At 37.1% G+C, this 24,675-nt stretch overlaps 1 protein-coding gene across 1 annotated transcript in view; it reads right to left on the bottom strand.

The window, feature by feature from the left end:
- Window positions 1-24,675, bottom strand: part of LARP1B (La ribonucleoprotein 1B) — a 147,476-nt gene that overhangs the window by 11,091 nt on the left and 111,710 nt on the right. The window contains 3 exon segments of the mRNA XM_081232330.1: window positions 19,795-19,901; window positions 20,358-20,377; window positions 20,380-20,565. Coding sequence (XP_081088456.1) covers window positions 19,795-19,901; window positions 20,358-20,377; window positions 20,380-20,565 — 313 coding nt within the window.

Genomic DNA, 24,675 nt, shown 5'->3' with positions numbered 1-24,675 from the left:
CTTAACACTTGAGTACGTCTCATTGTGTGTCACAAAATGGGACAGAAGCTTTAGTTTTGCAAAATGAGAACATTCTGGAGATATTTCACAACAACGTGAATATACTTAACACTACTGAACTGTACTCCTAAAAATGGTTAAGATGGTGAATATTTCATGCTATGTGTTTTTTATAACAATTAGGGGGAGAAAAGCACTTTTGCAGCATATAAAAATATGATGGCTGTTGTTATGAACTAAATGTTTGTTGAATTCCTAACCCCCAATGTGATGGTACTAGGATGTAAATAAGTCATGACAGTAGAGCTCTCATGAGTGGGATAAGTGCCCTTATGAGAGGAGACACAAGAGAGCTTCCTTCTCTCTCTGCTCTCTGCCATGTGAGGATACAACAAGATGGCCATCTGCAAACTAGGAAGCAGGCCCTCACCAGATATGGTATCTGTTGGCACCTTATTCTTGGATCTGTGAGAAATAAATGTTTGTTGTTTAAGCTCCCCAGCCTATGGCATATTTGTAACAGCAGTACTAACTACAACAGTTGTCTTAAAGCACTCGTGATAAAACTGTGAGCTGAACTGTTTTTTTCATGGAATACCATTTTTAATTAGAAGAATAGCCAACAAATTATGGTTATTCAGACTTTGTTTTGTGTCAGACATTTCCTTGAAAATGAACAAAATGAGTCTGTAACGTTCAGGAAAAATTCGAGCTTTCATGCAAAAATAAGAATTTTGGAAACTTTGTATTTGTCGCCATGAGCCTAGTAATTCCCACTCATACCTAAACGCTTATCTAATGAAACCAGTGCTGGGTTATTTTTTAGGAGTTTGTGTGTGTTGTAAAATATATATGATATTTGTAATTTTAGCCATTCTTAAGTGTACTACTCATCAGCATTAAATATTCACAATGTTATATAACTATTACCACTACCTCTACCAAAACCTTCTTTATCATCCCCAACAAAAACTCTATCCATTAAATAATGAATAACCCCTTTCCCTCTCCCTGCAGTCCCCAGTAACCTCTATTTTACTTTGTCTTTGACTATTCTAGGTACCTCATATAAGTGGAAACATACTATATTCATCCTTCTCAGTCTGCCTTATATCACTAAGCATGTTCTCAAGGTCCATCCATGTTGAAGCTGAAATCAAAATTTCATTCTTTTATATGGTTGAATCATATTCCATTGTATGTATATACCTACTATGATTATCTAGTCATCTGCTGATGGACTCTAGTGTTGTTTCCACCTTCTGGCTATCATGAATAATGCTGCTATAAACATGGCATAAAAATATCTGTTCAACTCCCTCTTTTCAATTCTTTTGGATATATACCTAGGAGTCAAATAGCTAGGTCATGTGTTAGTTCTGTGTTTTACCATTTTGAGAAAATGCCAAACTGCTTTCCACAATGGCTGCAGCATTTTATATTTCCAAGAGCAATGCACAGGGTTCTAATTTCTCCACATCCACACAAATATTTACTTTCAGTTTTTTTGATTATACATATCTGTATTAGTCAGCTCAGCTGCCAAAACAAGATACCACAGACTAGATGGCTTACACAATAGAAATTTATGTTCGCACAGTTCTGGAGGCTAGAAGTCCAAGATCATAGTGCCAGCAGTGTTGGCTTCTGGGGAGGCCTCTCTTCCTGGCTTACAGAGAGCCACCTTCTCATTGTGTCCTCACATGGCCTTTCCTCTGTCTACACGCAGAAAGAGAGAGATCTCTGGTGTCTCTTCCTCTTCTTATAAGGTCAGATTAGGGCCCCATTGTATGGTTTCATTTAACCTTAATTATCTCCTTAAAGGCCGTATCTCAAATACAGTCAAGCAGGGGGGTTAGGGTTTCAGCACATAATTGCAGAGAGACAATTCAGTCCATAACACCATCCTAATGGGTATGAAGAGATATCTCATTGTGGTTTTTGATTTGCATTTCTCTAATGATTAATGATATGGAACACATTTTCATGGGTTTATTGGCCATTTGTATATCTTCTCTGGAGAAATGTGTATTCAAATCCTTTCCCAATTTTTGAATTGGGTTTTTTGGGAGACTTCTATATATTTGGAATATTAACCCCTTATCAGATATATAATTTGCAAATATTTTCTCCTATTCAGTAGGTTGTCTCTTCACTCTGATAGTTTCCTTTGATACACAAAAGTTCATAATTATGATGAAGTAAAATTTATCAATTTTTCTCTTGTATTGTCTGTGTTTTTGGTGTCATGCTCAAGAAACTACTGTCAAATCTAGGGTCATAAAGATGTTCCCCTACATTTTCTTCTAACAGTTTTACAGTTTTAGCTGTTAAGTTTAGATCTTTGATCCATTTTACTTTTTTGGTATCTGGTATAAAGTATGGATCCCATCCTTTCACACATTGGATATACAGTTTTCGCAGAACCGTTTGTTAAAAAGATGACCCTCTCCTTCACTGAACAGTCTCAGCACCCTTGTAGAAAATAAACTGACCATATATGACAGATTTTATTTCTAGACTCTCTATTCCATTGGTCTATACGTCTGTCCATATGCCAAGACCATACTGATTTAATTATTGTAGCCTTGTAGTAACTTTCAAAGTTGGGAAGTGTTGGTCCTCCAATTTTATTCTTCTTTTTAAGGTCATTTGGGCTTTTCAGGGCTACTTGCAATTCCATATAAATTTGAGGATCAGCTTTTCCATTTTTGTGAAAAAGGCTATTGGAGTTTTTGTAGGGATTGTGTTGAATCTGTAGATCACTTTGGATTAGAATAATGTCTTAACAATGTTAAGTCTTCCTATCCATGAAAATGGATTGTCTTTCCATTTATTTAGGTCTCCTATAATTTTTTCATCAATGTGCCTTGTAGTTTTCAGTGTATAAGTCTTTCACCTCCTTGGTTAGATTTATTCCTAAGTATTTAATTTTTAGATGCTAATGAAAATACAACTGCTTTCTTAATTTCCTTTTCAAAGCGTTCAATGCTGCATATAGAAACACAACTGATTTATGTGTATTTTGTACAGTGCAACTTTGCCAAATTTGTTTATTAGCTTCAGTTTCTTTCTTGGTTTTTTTTTTCTAACAGCTTTAATGAGGTATAATTTCATTCAATAAACTGTACACAATTTAAGCCTATATGTAATTTTTTTTTTTCTTTTTCTTTTTGCAGTATGCGGGCCTCTCACTCTTGTGGCCTCTCCCGTTGCGGAGCACAGGCTCTGGATGCGCAGGCCCAGCAGCCATGGCTCACGGGCCCAGCCGCTCCGCGGCATATGGGATCCTCCCAGACCGGGGCACGAACCCGTATCCCCTGCATCGGCAGGCGGACTCTCAACCACTGCTCCACCAGGGAGGCCCCCCTATATGTAATTTTTAAAGATACACATACATGCTCATGAAACCATAACCACAATCAAGAAAGTGATGACATTTATCACCTGGGAAAGTCCCCTCAGGCCCCTTGGAAATCCTTCCACCCCTCCCTTCCCCCTCAAGCAACCACCATCTGCTTTCTGTTACTATCAATTAGTTTGTAGTTCCTAGACTTTTTAAATTTTTTTTTAATTGTTTTTAGTTTCTGCTTTATAACAAAGTAAATCAGTCATACATATACATCTGTTCCCCCATCCCTTCCCTCTTGCATCTCCCTCCCTACCACCCTCCCTATCCCACCGCTCCAGGCGGTCACAAAGCACCGAGCTGATCTCCCTGGGCTATGCGGCTGCTTCCCACAATCTACCTTACGTTTGGTACTGTATATATGTCCATGCCTCTCTTTTGCTTTGTCACAGCTTACCCTTCCCCCTCCCCATATCCTCAAGTCCACTCTCAAGTAGGTCTGTGTCTTTATTCCTGTTTTAGCCCTAGGTTCTTCATGACATTTTTTTCCTTAAATTCCATATATATGTGTTAGCATACGGTATTTGTTTTTTTCTTTCTGACTTACTTCACTCTGTACGACAGACTCTAGGTCTATCCACCTCATTACAAATAGCTCAGTTTCGTTTCTTTTTATGGCTGAGTAATATTCCATTGTATATATGTGCCACATCTTCTTTATCCATTCATCCGATGATGGACACTTAGGTTGTTTCCATCTCCGGGCTATTGTGAATAGAGCTGCAATGAACATTTTGGTACATGACTCTTTTTGAATTATGGTTTTCTCAGGGTATATGCCTAGTAGTGGGATTGCTGGGTCATATGGTAATTCTATTTTTAGTTTTTTAAGGAACCTCCATACTGTTCTCCATAGTGGCTGTACCAATTCACATTCCCACCAGCAGTGCAAGAGTGTTCCCTTTTCTCCACACCCTCTCCAGCATTTATTGTTTCTAGATTTCTTGATGATGGCCATTCTGACTGGTGTGAGATGATATCTCATTGTAGTTTTGATTTGCATTTCTCTAATGATTAATGATGTTGAGCATTCTTTCATGTGTTTGTTGGCAGTCTGTATATCTTCTTTGGAGAAATGCCTATTTAAGTCTTCTGCCCATTTTTGGATTCGGTTGTTTGTTTTTTTTGCTATTGAGCTGCATGAGCTGCTTATAAATTTTGGAGATTAATCCTTTGTCAGTTGCTTCATTTGCAAATATTTTCTCCCATTCTGAGGGTTGTCTTTTGGTCTTGTTTATGGTTTCCTTTGCTGTGCAAAAGCTTTGAAGTTTCATTAGTCCCATTTGTTTATCTTTGTTTTTGTTTCCATTTCTCTAGGAGGTGGGTCCAAAAGGATCTTGCTGTGATTTATGTCATAGAGTGCTCTGCCTATGTGTTCCTCTAAGAGTTTGATAGTTTCTGGCCTTACATTTAGGTCTTTAATCCATTTTGAGCTTATTTTTGTGTATGGTGTTAGGGAGTGATCTAATCTCATACTTTTACATGTCCCTGTCCAGTTTTCCCAGCACCGCTTATTGAAGAGGCTGTCCTTTCTCCACTGTACATTCCTGCCTCCTTTATCAAAGATAAGTTGACCATATGTGCATGGGTTTATCTCTGGGCTTTCTATCCTGTTCCATTGATCTATCTTTCTGTTTTTGCGCCAGTACCACACTGTCTTCATTACTGTAGCTTTGTAGTATAGTCTGAAGTCAGGGAGCCTGATTCCTCCAGCTCCGTTTTTCGTTCTCAAGATTGCTTTGGCTATTCGGGGTCTTTTGTTTTTCCATACAAATTGTGAAATTTTTTGTTCTAGTTCTGTGAAAAATGCCAGTGGTAGTTTGATAGGGATTGCATTGAATCTGCAGATTGCTTTGGGTAGTAGAGTCATTTTCACAATATTGATTCTTCCAATCCAGGAGCATGGTATATCTCTCCATCTATTTGTATCATCTTTAATTTCTTTCATCATTGTCTTATAATTTTCTGCATACAGGTCTTTTGTCTCCTTAGGTAGGTTTATTCCTAGATATTTTATTCTTTTTGTTGCAATAGTAAATGGGAGTGTTTTCTTGATTTCACTTTCAGATTTTTCATCATTAGTGTACAGGAATGCCAGAGATTTCTGTGCATTAATTTTGTATCCTGCTACTTTACCAAATTCATTGATTAGCTCTAGTAGTTTTCTGGTGGCATCTTTAGGATTCTCTGTGTATAGTATCATGTCATCTGCAAACAGTGACAGCTTTACTTCTTCTTTTCCAATTTGGATTCCTTTTATTTCCTTTTCTTCTCTGATTGCTGTGGCTAAAACTTCCAAAACTAAGTTGAATAAGGATGGTGAGAGTGGGCAGCCTTGTCTTGTTCCTGATCTTAGTGGAAATGGTTTCAGTTTTTCACCATTGAGGACGATGTTGGCTGTGGGTTTGTCATATATGGCCTTTATTATGTTGAGGTATGTTCCCTCTATGCCTACTTTCTGCAGGGTTTTTATCATAAATGGGTGTTGAATTTTGTTGAAAGCTTTCTCTGCATCTATTGAGATGATCATATGGTTTTTCTTCTTCAATTTGTTAATATGGTGTATCACGTTGATTGATTTGTGTATATTGAAGAATCCTTGCATTCCTGGAATAAACCCCACTTGATCATGGTGTATGATCCTTTTAATGTGCTGTTGGATTCTGTTTGCTAGTATTTTGTTGAGGATTTTTGCATCTATGTTCATCAGTGATATTGGCCTGTAGTTTTCTTTCTTTGTGACATCCTTGCCTGGTTTTGGTATCAAGGTGATGGTGGCCTTGTAGAATGAGTTTGGGAGTGCTCCTCCCTCTGCTATATTTTGGAAGAGTTTGAGAAGGATAGGTGTTAGCTCTTCTCTAAATGTTTGATGGAATTTGCCTGTGAAGCCATCTGGTCCTGGGCTTTTGTTTGTTGGAAGATTTTTAATCACAGTTTCAATTTCAGTGCTTGTGATTGATCTATTCATATTTTCTATTTCTTCCTGATTCAGTCTTGGCAGGTTGTGCATTTCTAAGAATTTGTCCACTTCTTCCAGGTTGTCCATTTTATTGGCATAGAGTTGCTTGTAGCAATCTCTCATGATCTTTTGTATTTCTGCAGTGTCAGTTGTTACTTCTCCTTTTTCATTTCTAATTCTATTGATTTCAGTCTTCTCCCTTTTTTTCTTGATGAGTCTGGCTAATGGTTTATCAATTTTGTTTATCTTCTTAAAGAACCAGCTTTTAGATTTATTGATCTTTGTGATCGTTTCCTTCATTTCTTTTTCATTTATTTCTGATCTGATCTTTATGAATTTTTTCCTTCTGTTAACTTTGGGGGTTTTTTGTTCTTCTTTCTCTAATTGCTTTAGGTGCAGGGTCAGGTTGTTTCTTCGAGATGTTTCCTGTTTCTTAAGGTGGGATTGTATTGCTATAAACTTCCTCTTTCGAACTGCTTTTGCTGCGTCCCATAGGTTTTGGGTCGTCGTGTCTCCATTGTCATTTGTTTCTAGGTATTTTTTTATTTCCTCTTTGATTTCTTCAATGATCACTTCGTTTTTGAGTAGTGTATTGTTTAGCCTCCATGTGTTTGTATTTTTTACAGATCTTTTCCTGTAATTGACGTCTAGTCTCATAGCATTGTGGTCGGAAAAGATACTTGATACAATTTCAATTTTCTTAAATTTACCAAGGCTTGATTTGTGACCCAAGATATGATCTCTCCTGGAGAATGTTCCATGAGCACTTGAGAAAAATGTGTATTCTGTTATTTTGGAATGGAATGTCCTATAAATATCAATTAAGTCCATCTTGTTTAAAGTATCATTTAAAGCTTGTGTTTCCTTATTTATTTTCATTTTGGATGATCTGTCCATTGGTGAAAGTGGGGTGTTAAAGTCCCCTACTATGAAAGTGTTACTGTCGATTTCCCCTTTTATGGCTGTTAGTATTTGCCTTATGTACTGAGGTGCTCCTATGTTGGGTGCATAAATATTTACAATTGTTATATCTTCTTCTTGGATCGATCCCTTGATCATTATGTAGTGTCCTTCTTTGTCTCTTCTAATAGTCTGTATTTTAAAGTCTATTTTGTCTGATATAAGAATTGCTACTCCAGCTTTCTTTTGATTTCCATTTGCATGGAATATCTTTTTCCATCCCCTTACTTTCAATCTGTATGTGTCTCTAGGTCTGAAGTGGGTCTCTCGTAGACAGCATATATATGGGTCTTGTTTTTGTATCCATTCAGCCAATCTGTGTCTTTTGGTGGGAGCATTTAGTCCATTTACATTTAAGGTAATTATTGATATGTATGTTCCTGTTCCCATTTCCTTAATTGTTTTGGGTTCGTTATTGTAGGTCTTTTCCTTCTGTTGTGTTTCTTGCCTAGAGAAGTTTCTTTAGCATTTGTTGTAAAGCTGGTTTGGTGGTGCTGAACTCTCTCAGCTTTTGCTTGTCTGTAAAGGTTTTAATTTCTCCATCAAATCTGAATGAGATCCTTGCTGGGTAGAGTAGTCTTGGTTGCAGGTTTTTCTCCTTCATCACTTTAAGTATGTCCTGCCACTCCCTTCTGGCTTGTAGAGTTTCTGCTGAGAGATCAGCTGTTAACCTGATGGGGGTTCCCTTGTGTGTTATTTGTTGTTTTTCCCTTGCTGCTTTTAATTTGATTTCTTTGTGTTTAATTTTTGACAGTTTGATTAATATGTGTCTTGGCATATTTCTCCTTGGATTTATTCTGTATGGGACGCTCTGTGACTCCTGGACTTGATTAACTATTTCCTTTCCTATATTAGGGAAGTTTTCAACTATAATCTCTTCAAATATTTTCTCAGTCCCTTTCTTTTTCTCTTCTTCTTCTGGAACCCCTATAATTCGAATGTTGGTGCGTTTAATGTTGTCCCAGAGGTCTCTGAGACTGTGCTCTGTTCTTTTCATTCTTTTTTCTTTATTTTGCTCTGCAGCAGTTATTTCCACTATTTTATCTTCCACCTCACTTATCCGTTCTTCTGCCTCAGTTATTCTGCTATTGATCCCATCTAGAGTATTTTTCATTTCATTTATTGTGTTTTTAATCGATGCTTGATTCATCTTTAGTTCTTCTAGGTCCTTGCTAACTGTTTCTTGCATTTTGTCTATTCTATTTCCAAGATTTTGGATCTTGGAAATAGAATCTTGGATCATCTTTACTATCATTATTCTGCATTCTTTTTCAGGTAGACTGCCTATTTCCTCTTCATTTATTAGGTCTGGTGGGTTTTTATCTTGCTCCTTCTCCTGCTGTGTGTTTTCTGTCTTCTCATTTTGCTTATGTTACTGTGTTTGGGGTCTCCTTTTTGCAGGCTGCAGGTTCGTAGTTCCCGTTGTTTTTGGTGTCTGTCCCCAGTGGCTAAGGTTGGCTCAGTGGGTTGTGTAGGCTTCCTGGTGGAGGGGACCAGTGCCTGTGTTCTGGTGGATGAGCCTGGATCTTATCTTTCTGGTGGACAGGTCCACGTCTGGTGGTGTGTTTTGGGGTGTCTGTGGACTTTTTATGATTTTAGGCAGCCTCTGTGCTAATGGGTGGCGTTGTGTTCCTGTCTTGCTAGTTGTTTGGCATAGGGTGTCCAGCACTGTAGCTTGCTGGTCGTTGAGTGGAGCTGGGTGCTGGTGCTGAGATGGAGATTTCTGGAAGATTTTCGCCGTTTGATATTATGTGGAGCTGGGAGGTCTCTTGTGGACCAGTGTCCTGAAGTTGGCTCTCCCACCTCAGAGGCATAGCACTGACTCCTGGCTCCTCAATTTGGGATGATTCGTTGTCTATTCATGTATTTCACAGATGCAGGGTACATCAAGTTGATTGTGGAGCTTTAATCCGCTGCTTCTGAGGCTGCTGGGAGAGATTTCCCTTTCTCTTCTTTGTTCTCACAGCTCCCGGGTCTCAGCTTTGGATTTGGCCCCACCTCCGCGTGTAGGTCGCCAGAGGGCGTCTGCGCCGGAGGGCGCACACAGGACAGGGTTAAAGGAGCAGCCGCTTCGGGGACTCTGGCTCGCTCAGGCCGGGGGGCAGGGAGGGGCACGGAGTGTGGGTGGAGCCTGCAGCGGCAGAGGCCGGCGTGACATTGCACCAACCCGAGGCGCACCGTGCATTCTCCCAGGGAAGCCGTCTCTGGATCCCGGGATCCCGGCAGTGACGGTCTTCACAGGCTCCCCGGAAGGGGGGCGTGGACAGTGACCTGCGCTCGCACAGAGACAGGCCTCGCGGCGGCGGCAGAAGCCCCAGCGTCCCACGCCCATCTCTGGGGTCCGCGCGTTCAGCCGCGGCTCGCGCCCGTCTCTGGACCTCCTCCATGCAGCGCTCTTAATCCCCTCTCCTTGCACACCAGGAAACAAAGAGGGAAGAAAAAGTCTCTTGCCTCTTTGGCAGGTCCAAACTTTTTCCCGGACTCCCTCCCGGCTAGCTGTGGTGCATTAGTCCCTTCAGGCTGTGTTCATGCCGCCAACCCCAGTCCTCTCCCTGCGCTCCGACTGAAACCCAAAACTCAGCTCCCAGCGCCGCCCGCCCCAGCGGGTGAGCAGACAAGCCTCTCGGGCTGGTGAGTGCCGTTCGGCACCAGTCCTCTGTTTTGGAATCTCTCCGCTTTGCCCTACCCAGGTACGTGGGGAGTTTCTTGCCTTTTGGGAGGTCTGAGGTCTTCTGCCAGCGTACATTTGGTGTTCTGTAGGAGTTGTTCCACGTGTAGCTGTATTTCTGGTGGATCTGTGGCGAGGAAGGTGATCTCCGCATCTTACTCTTCCGCCATCTTCCCCGGAAGTCTCTTTCTTGTTGATTCTTTGGAATTTTCTATTTATGGAATCATATTATTTGTGACTAGAGATAGATTTACCTCTTCGTTTCATATTTTATGTCCTTTCTTTCATTTTGTTCTCTATTAATTCTGGCTAGGACTTCCAGCACAACAGTGAATACCAACGGCAAAAGCGTGTATCCCTGTCTTGTTCCTGATCTTAGGGGGACAGCTTTCAGTCTTTCACCATTGAGTATAATGCCAGCCATGTGTTTCTCATAAATGCTTTTTTCATGTGAGGAATTTTCTCTCTAATACTAGTTTTCTAAGAGGTTTTAATCATAAAAGGAAGTTGGATTTTGTCCTTTTCTATGTCAATTGATATGATTATGTAGTTTTTCCCTTAGTTCTATTAATATGATATATAATGTTGATTTTCTTGTATTGAACCACTCTTGTACTGCTGGGATAAATCCTGCTTGCCATGGTGAATAATCCTTTTATTATGCTATTGGATTTCATTTGCTAATATTTTGTTGAGGACATATGCATCTATATTCATAGGGATACTGGCATATAATTTTATTTTCTTGTGATATTTTTATCTGGTTTTGGTATTAGGGTAATGCAGGCCTCAGAGAATAAATATTCCCTTCTCTTCAATTTTTTGAAGGAGTCTGAAGAGAGTTAGTGTTAATTCTTCTTCAACTATCTGGTAGAACTTATAAGTGAAGCAATTTGGTCCAGAACTTTCTTTGTTAGGGATTTTTGATTCCTGATTTGATCTCTTTACTTCTTATAGGTGGGTCGAATCTTTTATTTCTTATTGAATCAGTTTAGGTAATTTATATGTTTCAAGGAATTTATGCATTCCTTCTAGGTTACCTAATTTGTTGATGTATAGTAATTTGTTCATAGTATTCTCTTAGAATCCCTTCTATCTCTATAAGGTCAGTAGTAATGTCTCCATTTTCATTTCTGATTTTAATTACTTGTATCTCCTTTTTTTCCCTTGGCAGTCCAGCTAAAGAAAGGCTTGTCAGTTTGTTGATCTTCTTAAAGAACCAACTTTTGATTTCACTGATTTTCTCTACTGTTTTACTCTTCTCTATATTATTTATTTTTACTCTAATCTTTAATATTTTTTTCCTTCTGCTATCTTTGTTTTTAGTTTGCTCTTCCATTTTGAATTCCTTAAGGTAAAATGTTAGGCTACTGATTTGTGATTTCTCTTCTTTTTAAATGTGATTTCTCTTCTTTTCTCTTTTTTTCTCTTCTTTTTACAGCTATAATTTTCCTGCACCCCATAAGATGTGGTATGCTGTGTTTCCACTTTCATTCATCTCTAAGTACAGTCATCCCTCAGTATTCATGGAGGAGTGGTTACAGAACCCTTCATGGATGCAAAACCCATGGATATGGAGGGCCAACTGTAATTTCCATTGCAATTTGTTCTTTGACCCATGGGGTACTTAAGAATGTGTTGTTTAATTTCCACATATTTGTGAATTTTCATTTTCCTTCTGTTAGGGATTTCTAACATCATCCCACTGTGGTCAGAGAGGATACCTTGTGTGACATTTCTTTTAAAATCTATTGAAACTTCTGTTACAGCCTAACATATGGTCTATTGTGGAGAATGTCCCACGTGTACTTATGAATTTGTATTCTGCTATTGCTGGGTGAAATATTCTATAAATGTCTGTTAGGTCTAATTGGCTTATTATGTTGCTCAAGTCCTCTATTTTGTTAATCATCTTATGTTGAGTTGATCTATGCATTACTGAAATCAGGGTATTGAAATCTCCAACTATTCTTGTAGAACTATTTATTTCTCCTCTCAATTCTGTCAGTTTTTGCTTCATATAACTCCCGAAGGGCTGTTATTAGTTACATAAATGTTTATAATGAAACTTCTATTAATATATAATGTCCTTATCTCTTGTAATATTTTTGGATTTAAAGTGTATTTTGTTTGATATTAAAATAGCCACCCCAGCTCTCTTAAATTTGCATCTTTTCACTTTCAATCTATTTGTGTCTTTGAATCTAACATGAGTCTGTTGTAGACAGTATATAGTTGGATCATGTTCTTAATCCATTCTGCCAATCTCTGCCTTCTGATTGGAAAATGCAATCTATTCATATTTAAAGTACTTACTGGTAAGGAAGGACCTGCCATTTTGTTATTAGTTCTCTATATGCCTTATAGATTTGCTGTCCCTCCTTTCCTCTCTTATTGCCTAACTTTTGTGTGGTTTCTTTTCCTTTTGAATAAAATATTTGATCCCTTCTCATTTCCTTTTATATATATTCTATAGATATTTTCTTTGTGGTTATCATGAGGATTACACTTAACAAAAACTCTGCTCTTATACACCTCTGTTCCCCACTTTCTGTTACTGATGTTATAAATTACATCTCTATACACTATATACCCAACAACATAGATTAGTAATTTTTTAATGCATTTGTCTTTTAAATAACATATAAAGTAAAAAAATGGAGTTACAAATTAAATTACAACAAAACTCTTACCAAAGTTCTTTCTTTCTTCAGATGGCTTTATGTTACTGTCTAGTGTCCATTCATTTCAAACTGAGAACTATCTTTAGCATTTCTTGCTGGGCAGATCTAGTGGTAATGAATTCTTTCAGATTTTTTTCTTTTTTTTTTTTTTTGGTATAAAGACTTTATCTTTTAGAGGAGTACTAGGGTTACGGCAAATTGCGTGAAAGGTATAGAGAGCTCCCTCATACCATCTGCATGCCTTGCTCCCCACAAAACAGCTTCCCCCACTATCAACATCCAGCACATCTCCCATCAGAGTTGTACATTTGTTACAATTGACAAACCCACAATGACACGTCATAATCACCCAAAGTCCATAGCTACATTAGCATTCTCTCTTGGTGTTGGACATTCTACGGGTTTGGACAAATGTAAAACGAGATGCAGTCATCATTAGAGTATCATACACAGTATTTTCACCTCCCGAAAAATCCTGTGTTCCACCTGTTCATCTCTCCCTCCCCCCAACCCCTAGAAACAACTGGTCTTTTTATCACCTCCATAGTTTTCCTTTTCCAGAATGTTGAATAGTTGGAATTTTACAGTGTGTAGCCTTTTCAGATTGGATCCCTTCACTTAGTAATGTGCATTTAAGGTTCCTCCATGTCTCTTCATGGTTTGATAGCTCATTTCTTTTTTCCACTGAATAATATTCCATTGTCTGTATATACCACATTTTATCCATTTGCCTACTGAAGGATGTTCTGGCTGCTTCCAAGTTTTTGCAATTATGAATAAAGCTGCTTTAAACATCCATGAGCAGGTTTTTGTGTGGACATAAGTTTTCAGCTCCTTTGGGTAAGTACCAAGAAGGGTGACTGCTAGATTGTATGGTAAGAGTATGTTTAGGTTTTTTTGTTTTTTGGTTTTTTTTGTGGTACGCGGGCCTCGCACTGTCGTGGCCTCTCCCGTTGCGGAGCACAGGCTCCGGATGCGCAGGCTCAGCAGCCATGGCTCACGGGCCTAGCCAATCTGCGGCACGTGGGATCTTCCCAGATCGGGGCACGAACCCGTGTCCCCTGCATCGGCAGGCGGACTCTCAACCACTGTGCCACCAGGGAAGCCATCAGTATGTTTAGTTTTGTTAGAAACTTCCAAACTGTCTTCCAAGGTGGCTGTACCATTTTGCATTCCTACCATCAATGAATGAGAGTTCCTGTTACTCCACATTCTCATCAGCATTTATTAGTGTTGTCAGTGTTCTGGATTTTGGCCATTCTAATAGGTATGTAGTAGAATCTCACAATTGTCTTACTTTGCAATTCCCTGCTGATAATATGATGTAGACTATCTTCATGTGCTTATTTGCCATTTATATATCTTCTTTGGTGAAGTGTCTGTTTGTCTTTGGCCCATTTTCTAATCAGGTTTGTTGTTGTTGTTGAGTTTTAAGAGTTCTTTGTATATTTTGGATAATAGTCCTTTATCAGATGTGTCTTTTGTAAATACTTTCTGCCATTCTGGGGCTTGTCTTTCTATCCTCTTGACAGTGTTGCTCACAGAGCAGAAGTTTTTCATTTTAATGAAGTCCAGCTTATTGATTTCTTCCTTCTCAAATTTTGCTTTTGGTGTCATATCTAAAAAGTCACCACCCAATCCAAGATCAGGTAGATTTTCTCCTATTATCTTCTAGGTGTTTTATAGTTTTGTGTTTTACGTTTAGGTCTGTGATCCATTTTGAGTTATCTTTTGTGAAGGGTGTAAGATCTATGTCTAGACTTAATTTTTGCATGTGAATGTCCAATTGTGCCAGCACCATTAGTTAAAAAGATGATCTTTGCTTCTTTGTCAAAGACCATTTGAGGGCTTCCCTGGTGGTGCAGTGGTTGAGAGTCCGCCTACCAATGCAGGGGACACCGTGCCCCAGTCTGGGAAGATCCCACATGCCGTGGAGCGGCTAGGCCCATGAGCCATGGCCACTGAACCTGAGTGTCTGGAGCCTGTGGTCCGCAACAGGAGAGGCCACAACAGTGAGAGGCCCGCGTACCGCAAAAAGAAAAAAAAAAAAAAAAAAAAAGACCATTTGACTATATTTATGTGGATCTATTTTTATGTGGGTTTTTTATTGGAATTGTATGGAATATGTAGATCAAGTTGGGATGAACTGACATCTTGACAGTATTGAGTCTTCTACCCATGAACATGGAGTTTATCTCCATTTATTTAGTTTTTTTATTCCTTTCATCAGAGTTTTGCAGTTTTCCTCATACAGATCTTGTGCATATTTTGTTAGATTTATACCTGTTTCTTTTGGGGGGGTGATAATGTAAATAATATTTTGTTCTTTTTAAAATTTTTATTTATTTATTTATTTATTTATGGCTGCATTGGGTCTTCATTGCTGCGCGCGGGCTTTCTCTAGTTGTGGCGAGCAGGTGCTACTCTGTTTTGGTGTGTGGGCTTCTTATTGCAGCGGCTTCTCTTTGTTGCAGAGCATGGGCTCTAGGGGCGCAGGCTTCAGTAGTTGTGGCACATGGGCTCAGTAGTTGTGGCATGGAGGCTCAGTACTTATGGCTCATGGGCTCTAGAGCACAGGCTCAGTAGTTGTGGCACACAGGTTTAGTTGCTCTGTGGCATGTGGGATCTTCCCAGACCAGGGCTTGAACCTGTGTCCCCTGCAATGGCAGGCAGATTCTTAACCACTGTGCCACCAGGGAAGTCCAACAGTAGTTTGCTTAATTAATTTCAAATTCTACTAGTTCATTGCTGTTATATAGGGAAGTGATTGACTTTTGTATATTAACCATATATCCTGAAACCTTGATATAACTGCTTATTAGTTCCAGGAGTTTTTGTTAATTATTTGTGACTTTTTACATATACAAACATGTCATCTGTGAACAAATACAGTTTTATTTCTTCTTTCTAATTCAATATGTCTTTGTTTCCTTTTCTTTGCCCTCAGACTTTGTTTATCTCTGAATGTCTCCCTCAATTTTGAAGGGCAGTTTTGTCAGATAAGGAATTCTCAGTGGATGGGGTTTTTTCCCCCCAGCACTTTGAATATATTAGTCTACTGACTTCTGGCCTCTGAGAAACTGCCTGATACATTTACTGAGGACCTCTTGTATGTGATGAGTCTCTTCTCTCCTGCTGCTTTCAGGATTCTCTCTTTGTCTTTGGTTTTCAACAGTTTGATTTTAGTGTCTTAATGTGAGTCTCTTTGGGTTTATCCTACTTCAAGTTCATTAAGCTTATTAGATTTGTAGATTCATGTATTTCATCAAATTGGGAGCCACTATTCTTTCAAATATTCTTCCTGCCCCCTTTTTCCTCTTTTCCTTCTGAGATTCCCACAATGTGTGTATTGGGCTAGTTCATGTGTCCTACAGATCCCTTAGACACTGCTAATTTTTTTTTCTTTCTTTCTGTTCCTCAGACTTGATAATTCAAATAGTTCCATCTTTAAGTCTACTGATTCTTTCCTCTTTCTTCTGTTTGATGAAATCTGCTTTTGAACCTTCTGGTGTATTTTTCATTTTAGTTATTGTATTTTCAGCTCCAGAATTCCTTTTTGGTTCCTTTGTATAATTTCTATCTCTGTTGATAATCTTGTTTTCATCATACATTGTTTTGCTATCTTTGTCTCTATCTTCCTTTATTTAGCTCTTTGAGTGTCCTTAAAACAGCTGTTTTAAAGACTTCATTTTGAAAGAATGGAACCCAGGCTTCATCAGGTACATTTTCTGTCAATTAATTTTGTTCCTTCAAATGGCCCATACTTTCTTATTTCTTTGTAAGCCTTGTGATTTTTTTGTTGAACAATGAAGATTTGAATCTTATAAAGTGGTAACTCTGGAAATCAAATTCTCCCTCTTCCCCAGGGTTTGCTGTTTTTTTTCAGCTATTGTAGGCTGCTTCTGTGTTGGGATAAGCCTGACATAAAAGCTTAAAGTCTCCTTAGGTTTTTTCCCACATCTTTCCTTGGGCATGGGTGGTAATGTTCTAAATTTCCCTCTATTAGTGGTTGTTTTTGAAAAAAAGAGAGAGAGAGAAAAAAAAAGGACATTGAGACAGTGGGGATGAAACAATGGCTACCGGACTCTGTGTCTGTACCTTGTTGACCAGAGGCAGTTAGCAGTCAACACAGAACTACAATATTTGGAAGACAAGGTCCTTATTGCCTACTTTGGATCCAGCAAGCCACACCAGAGGTGTGGGTTGCCATCTTCCCAAATGCCTGTCATAGGGCTGGGGCAGTGGGAGATGGCCAATACTACACCAAAGGCTGACATCAATGAATATTAACAATTTACCAGACACGCTTTCCCCTGGAAGCTTTAAGTGTTCAGATAGACTGTAGAGATCCAAAATAGTCAATGCAGACAGTTTCTGCTGATACAGTTGTTGTCCAAGTGGTGAGACAAATTCCTGTTCCTTCCCATTCTGCCATCTTCCTGACATTACTCTCCTTAGTGGTTATTTTTTTAATGTAATTTTTTTTATTGTATTCTGACGTGTGTCATCATTTAAAAGTCCACATAACTCAGTTAATCAATTTTTCCAAATGACCAATTCATGATGTTACAAATGCATGCATAGACAAAAAGAGCCATTCAAAGTGGAAGAAGTCCAATGGCTTTTAATGTAACAGAGTATGAAAAATTCACTGAGTAGAAGAAGGTCACTTATATATGGTTTAGATTCTACACTGCAACTAACTTTTAAAAAATTACCACTTGTTCAGCTTTGGTATAATATCAAAGAAGAATACCTACAATTATCTGAAAAGGCTATTAAAATACTCCTCCCTTTCTTGGATTTTACTCCTGTACTTCAACAATAAAAAAAAAATTATAAGATTGAATATAGAAACATATGAGAATCCAGTTATCTCATATAAAGCGAAAACATTAAACAAATATGCAAAACTTTAAAACAATGCCACTCTATTCAGTAATTATTTTGTTTTGAGAAATGTAATTATATTTCATAAATATATGTCATTTATGTTAATATGTTTATTATTGTTATTTTAAATGAATAAATATTTAATTGTTTTCAGTTTTACTTTTAAACTCAATTCATTTAATTTTTTATTTTTAAATTATGTAACTCCCATAAACAAAAGCTCTTTGAGGTCCTCAATAACTAAAAGGATAAAGAGGTCCTTAGACAAAAAAGTTTGAAAACTATTTCACTAAACCATATCCCTTTTGATGCTTAAATTCATTACAAACAGAATGAGCCGTGAATCTGAATTCATACCTAGATCCGTCATAGAATTCTATGCTCATGAAAATATCTTTCAAAATGAAAAAAAAAGAAACCTTTTCCTGATAAACAAAAGCTAACAGAATTCACTGCCAATAGACCTGCTCAAGAAATGTTTAAGAAATGAAGAGCATTGCAAATGGTAAAAATGAGAATACATTTAAAATTCCTTTTTTTCATGTTAATTGTTTTAAAAGATAATTGTCTAAAGAAAAATAATAGCAAAATATAGCAGAAAGGATGGTAGGAAAAGGAACTTTACTGCAGTAAGGTTCTTATGCTATACGTGTAATGATATATTACTTGAAAATAGATTATATTTTAAAACAATATTATAAACCCTAGAAGACCAGTAAAAAATAAGAGATACAATAAGAGGACAATAGTAGAGATAAAATAGAATCATTACAAAAACTAAGCTGATCCAAAAGAAAGTAGGAGAAAAGAACAAAGAACAGATGAGACAAACAGAATATAAGACACTGCCAGCACTGACATTAGTGTAGATGGTCAAAGATATGACTGCTTACAGTGGGGGAGGCAGGGTATGCAGAGGGTACAGGGAGCTCTGTGTACCTCCCACTCAAGTCTGCTGTGTAGTTACAACTCCTCTAAAAGACAAGCTGGTGAACAAAATCCACCCCTCATTATTGTAACTACATACTTGCCTGTCATCTCTGAATTAAGCTACAGTAATGCAGGGACTGTACCTGCCTTGTTCCCTGCTACATATCAGTGCAACATTTTTCACCATTATCTACTGATCTCTAAATATACTGCTCTGATAAAAATAAATAAATAAAAGAAACAAACTCTCAAAATGACTTAGAATACAAAATAACTATTCGTATACAATAGGTGTGAAAGAAGAACATATACAGTTTATCTTTTAAGGAAAATATATCTAATGAGAACAAAATGTAAAAGGAACAAATTAACATCCCTGGAAAGACATACTTGGAGATTTTCAGATCATGATACACTCTCTAGCTTTTCTTTGAATGAAACTAACTAATCCTTCCCTTAACCAGTCAAAAAACGCTTTTTCTTAAAGTTCATTTTCCAATTAGAAAGCTGATCAGATAATTATTCTGAAAATATCTATACAAACAGAAGATAGGTTTTCATTGAGGTAACTAATAGTCTTTCTTTTTTAAATTAAAAACTAAAAGACTAAAACCACTTACTGCTAATAACCAGCTAATCTAAATTATCTTCCCCCAAAGGAAAAATTCCAAAATATTAATGTGTTTTATTTCCATATCCTTTACGTAGTTTTGAGTAGATTGTTTAGCACATTAACTCACTAAGAACCTGCTATGCTACGAAAAATCTGGAATCTTTCCAAAGATGATAACTTTAATAGAGCTAATTTTTTTTTAATTTTTATTATTTTTTTTTGCAGTATGCGGGCCTTTCACTGTTGTGGCCTCTCCCGTTGCGGAGCATAGGCTCCGGACGCGCAGGCTCAGTGGTCATGGCTCACGGGCCCAGCCGCTCCGTGGCATGTGTGATCCTCCCGGACTGGGGCACGAACCCATGTCCCCTGCATCGGCAGGTGGACTCCCAACCACTGCGCCACCAGGGAAGCCCGACCTAAATATTTTTAATCGAAGAGTACACATTTGTGAAAATTACTTTAAAAGAAAAAAAAAAAACTGTCCTACTGAATTATTCCTTAATATACTTATTGTAAAACTGTCCCACTTATATCCCCTTCTTTGGCTTCTTTTTACTATTTTGTTGTTCTATTAATTTGCTAACATATTAATTCTTAAATGTTCCCAAATATCTAATTAGTAGCTGTTTTCAACAAATTTAAAATCAAGAACAAAGCAATGTTTGACAAATACAGTACCTGACAGAGGATGCTCTTGGCCCGTGATCTCTGGAATCCATTACCCAACCAACATGACACTCTAGACGGGGATTTGTACTATGTCTTGTTTTTCTCTTTCTTGGACTCTAAGGAAAAAGAAGTCAAACTTTGCAATTACCTTGTAGTGTGAACCTCACAAGTAAATTAAAAAAACCCTCTGACTGTAAACCAACTCAAACATTTTCATATGGTGGGTGACACATTATGAAATCATATGATGTCACAAAACTCAAATATGTCACATACAAGTTACAAAACTTCACAAGACCCTTTGCTAGGTTTCAACACAAGGATTTAAAAAAATACAACTTAGAATGATTCCTCATTACACCTTCTGATAGTCTTTAATTAACACCACCCATTGTAAAGAAGTTATTCCTTAACCTGAGAAGACATCGCTATGGTAAAATACCATTTTTTTAAATGAATTCTTACAGTCTAAAATATACATTATTTTTATTGTGATAGAAACTAAAAAAGTATCATTTTTTAATGTTGAAGTATACAAACGGCAGGCTTTATATTCCTGGTGTTTTGTGTACCTTCACATCAATGGCTTTGGGTTAACAACAGGATAAAATCTTGGTGTTTTGTTTGGATCTTGTAATCTAGGTGTTCGAGGTGTTTTGGGTGTCCTTGCAGGATAAATTCTAGGAGATTCTGGAACTGCTGTGCGTAATGAACGGGCCATTGTTGCTGAAGACATTTCTGAAACATCAAACAACTTCTGAGCTAATTCATCAGTCAAATCTGCAAAATAAAAAGCTGTTAAAAGGATTTAGGTGCTAGAAAAATATTTTACTTTGGGAACAAGGATAATTCTGAAATTCTCTATTCTCAGAGGATTTTTTCATCAGAAATATTTCAAACATATAAGAAAGAATTTTTAAAAACCACTTGTCTACACATCACCTACCCTACTAAATTTTAATTTTGCTTTATTTCTGACTTTTTTTTAAAGAAAAATATGCTAAAGACCACTGTGTAACCTTTCCTAATCCCATTTTGCTTTTCCTCCTCAGAGATAACCAGGCTCTTAAATTTGGTATTTTTATCTATTGTTGTATATATATATATATAATATTATTTTGCATAATTAATTTTATATAAGTGGCATCCCACTATATTATCATTTTGCAGGCTTTTTCAGTCAGTATTTTGTTTGTGACAATTATTCAGGTCTATTCATATGGCTTTGGCTTATTCATTTTCACTGCAGAATATCATGCTGTTATACACATATCAAAATTTATTCATTCTCCTGAAGACATCTGTGTTACTTTCAAAGTTTTGGTATAATCAATAATGCTGCAGTGAACATTGTTGAACATGTATCTTTATACAGGTGTGAGCATTTCTCTAGGGTTTATATCTGAAATGGAAATGCTGAGTCAAATGGCATGTGCATCTTCTGACTTACTAAATACTGATTGTCAATCTGCTTTCTACAGTGGTTTCACCAATTTATAATTCCAGCAGCAGCATGTAAATGTCCCAACACTTTAACATCCTGGTCAAGGCTGGGTTTTGTGTAAACTTTTAAATATTTTTCCACCTCATGGGATTTAAAAGGTATTTGCATTTCTTTGGTTATTAGAGAAGTTGAGCCTATTTTCATCTAGTCATCACTCAGTTTTCCCTTTTGTGAGCTTGCCATTTATATCCTTTTGACTATTTTTCTATTGGGTTGTTTTACTTAGTTTGTGAAAATCTTAAGATAAAATACTAAGTAAGCAAGCAGATGAATCAAGTAGTATTGTCAAAAATGCAGGCTCTATTTCTATGTGGTTTTTCTTCAGACTTATCAACTTCTTTCAATTCATACGATAACCTTTTGTTCACTTGACAGATATTATTGAGTACCTACTACTATATGCCAAGTACTATTCTAGAGGCAAGTTTGTAAACTCAAAAAGTGAACTTACCACTCTAAGACCTAGTCTCTCTGTCTTGACATTTTCCCTCCTAATCCATTTTCTTTATTGTTGCCAGAATGATTACTCTGAGGAGCAAATTAGGCCATTTCACATTTTTACTTAAAAATTTTCAGCATTTCCCTGTTGCCTATAGAAGTATAGGCTCTTTATCATGGCATATAATACTTTCCTGATTTTGCCTCATCTATTGTCATTCTCCACTTCAATCTTGGTGCCCCAAATAGCAACCTACTTGTTGTTCCTGTTTTCTGGCTTCATATCTTTTCATATGCTTTTTCCTCTATCTAAAAGTCCCTTTCCCTCATTTTTTACACCCAGTTAGACTCATATCCTTCCTTTAATACCCAGCATAAATGTTACTTTCCCTGGGAATTCATAGCATTCCTTAAATATCTTCTGCCAACAGAATCAATCAATTCTTCTTTTGTACCACCTCTGCATTTTATCCATTTATTTTTAGATTTATTAAATTAAAATTTATTTTCTTACCTATCATTCCATTAAATGCTAACAGTAAGTCTCAGTGCTTCCCTGAAAGCAAGGGCCAAAATCTAACGTATGTATACCAGGCTGTACAACTGTGACTAGAAAAAAGTATATCCCCACCCAATGACTGATAAACTTAACTTAATTGTGTTAATGCTGTTTTTCTGTATAGCAAAAAGATATACAATCTCGGGAGTTAAAAGTAGGAGCATACAATGAAAAATATAGTAAATCCAGTGCCCTTGTAAAAGAAATATTCAAAGATCTAGGAGCAGTAACAACCCAGAAAGTAAGCTTCCTAGCATCTAGATTATGGTCTCTAAATTCTATTTTCCACTGATCCAGTCTCCTTAAAAAAAAAAAAAACAGTCTGAAGCACAAAGTATTATACGAGCCTAGGAAATCTTGAGCCAGAAAGCAATGAAGTTAAAAATGAAAATATAAGCATAGTTCATGAAAACATAGCAGCAAACTTTAAGGGACATCAACAGTGAAAACAATGACTGAACTGGATTAAGCACATCAAATAAATAAACCCCATGAGAGTTCATAATGATACTTTAAAACTTAATCATATCTCTTGGTTGATAGGGCACCAACTCATTATTCTGAAAATGATAAATTGAATACAAAGAAATAAACAAAAATTTATCCTTCCTTTCTTGTAAAAATTGAATTCCAGAGTAAACAAAGAGTTGATAAAAAAAATTCTTCCTTATAAAATTCTAGGTTAAGAAATAAAGAAGAAATAATAGAATTGGAAGGTGAATATTTTGCAACTCTAATGAAATAAAGGACCAGGGGAATATTCATCAGTAGCTGCTAAAAGCATTTGGCAAAACGTTGAGGAGAGATTTCACGAGCCATGAAAGAAATAACTGACATACTGACTTAATTAAAATGAAAACCTTATGCTTTGCGAACAACACTGTCAAAAGAATGAAAAGACAAGCCACAAAATGGCAGAAAGTATTTGCAAAAGACACATCTGATAAAGGACTATTATCCAAGATATACAAAGAACTTTTAAAACTCATCAATTACAAAAACAAAACAAAACAAAACCTGATTAGAAAATGGGCCAAAGACCTAACAGACACTTCAACAAAGAAAGAAATGACAAATAACACATGAAGGTACTCCACATCAGATATCATCAGGGAATTGCAAAGTAAGACAACAATGAGATTCTACTACACATCTATCAGATTGGCCAAAATCCAGAACATTGAAAACACTAATAAATGTTGGTGAGAATGTGGAGTAACAGGAACTCTCATTCATTGGTGGTAGGAATGCAAAATGGTACAGCCACCTTGGAAGATGGTTTGGAAGTTTCTTACAAAACTAAACATACTCTTACCATACAATCTAGCAGTTGCCCTCCTTGGTACTTACCCAAAGGAGCTGAAAACTTATGTCCACACAAAAACCTGCTCATGGATGTTTAAAGCAGCTTTATTCATAATTGCAAAAACTTGGAAGCATCCAGAACATCCTTCAGTAGGTGAATGGATAAATAAACTGTCACATACCCAGATGATGGAACATTATTCAGTGGTAAAAAGAAATGAGCTATCAAACCATGAAAAGACATGAAGGAACCTTAAAAGCCTATTACTAAGTGAAGGGATCCAATCTGAAAAGGCTACACACTGGGTGATTCCAACTATTCAATGTTCTGGAAAAGGAAAACTATGGAGATGATAAAAAGACCAGTTGTTTCTAGGGGCTGAGGGGAGGGAGAGATGAACAGGTGGAACACAGAGGATTTTTAGGGCTGTGAAAATACTATGTTTGATACTATAATGATAGCTACATCTCATTATACAATTATCCAAACCTGTAGAATGTACACCAGGAGTAAATGCTAATGGAACTATGGACTTTTGGTGACTACAATGTATTAGTGTAGGTCATCAATTGTAACAAATGTACCACTCTGATGTGGAATGTTGCTATAAAGAGGCAACATCTTTCACCAGATGGGTGATAGCTATGCAAATTGGGATCAGGGAGTAAATGGGAAATCTCTGTACCTTCCTCTTAATTTTGCTATAAGCCTAAAACTGCTCTAGAAAAAAAGCCTTTTTAAAAAAAAAGGTAAAGGGAAACCTTATGATGAATGGATCAGACTGATAGCATCTAAACCCAATGACCAGTCATAACATCACTAAAAGTGAGCCTGAAAGACATCATATGATGCAATGAGAAGTAAACAACTCCTCCTAAGAAACAGTCTTGCTATCAGAAATATAAAAATCCTGAATATACTAACTATTCTATATGTAAATACCAGTTCACAGGAAATAGAGGAGATAAAGGGACATATGATATGAAGATACAATCAGATAAATCTAGATCATAAGAAATTGCATGACAAAGTAATCACTTTCTTCAACAAATCACTGGCATGGAAAAACAAGAGAAGAGGAAT

This window comes from Mesoplodon bidens (genome assembly GCF_964165515.1).
Source record: "Mesoplodon bidens genome assembly, chromosome: 1".
Taxonomy (NCBI): domain Eukaryota; kingdom Metazoa; phylum Chordata; class Mammalia; order Artiodactyla; family Ziphiidae; genus Mesoplodon; species Mesoplodon bidens.
The sequence above is the reverse complement of the archived record's forward strand: the minus strand, read 5'-3'. Positions and strand labels throughout refer to the sequence as shown.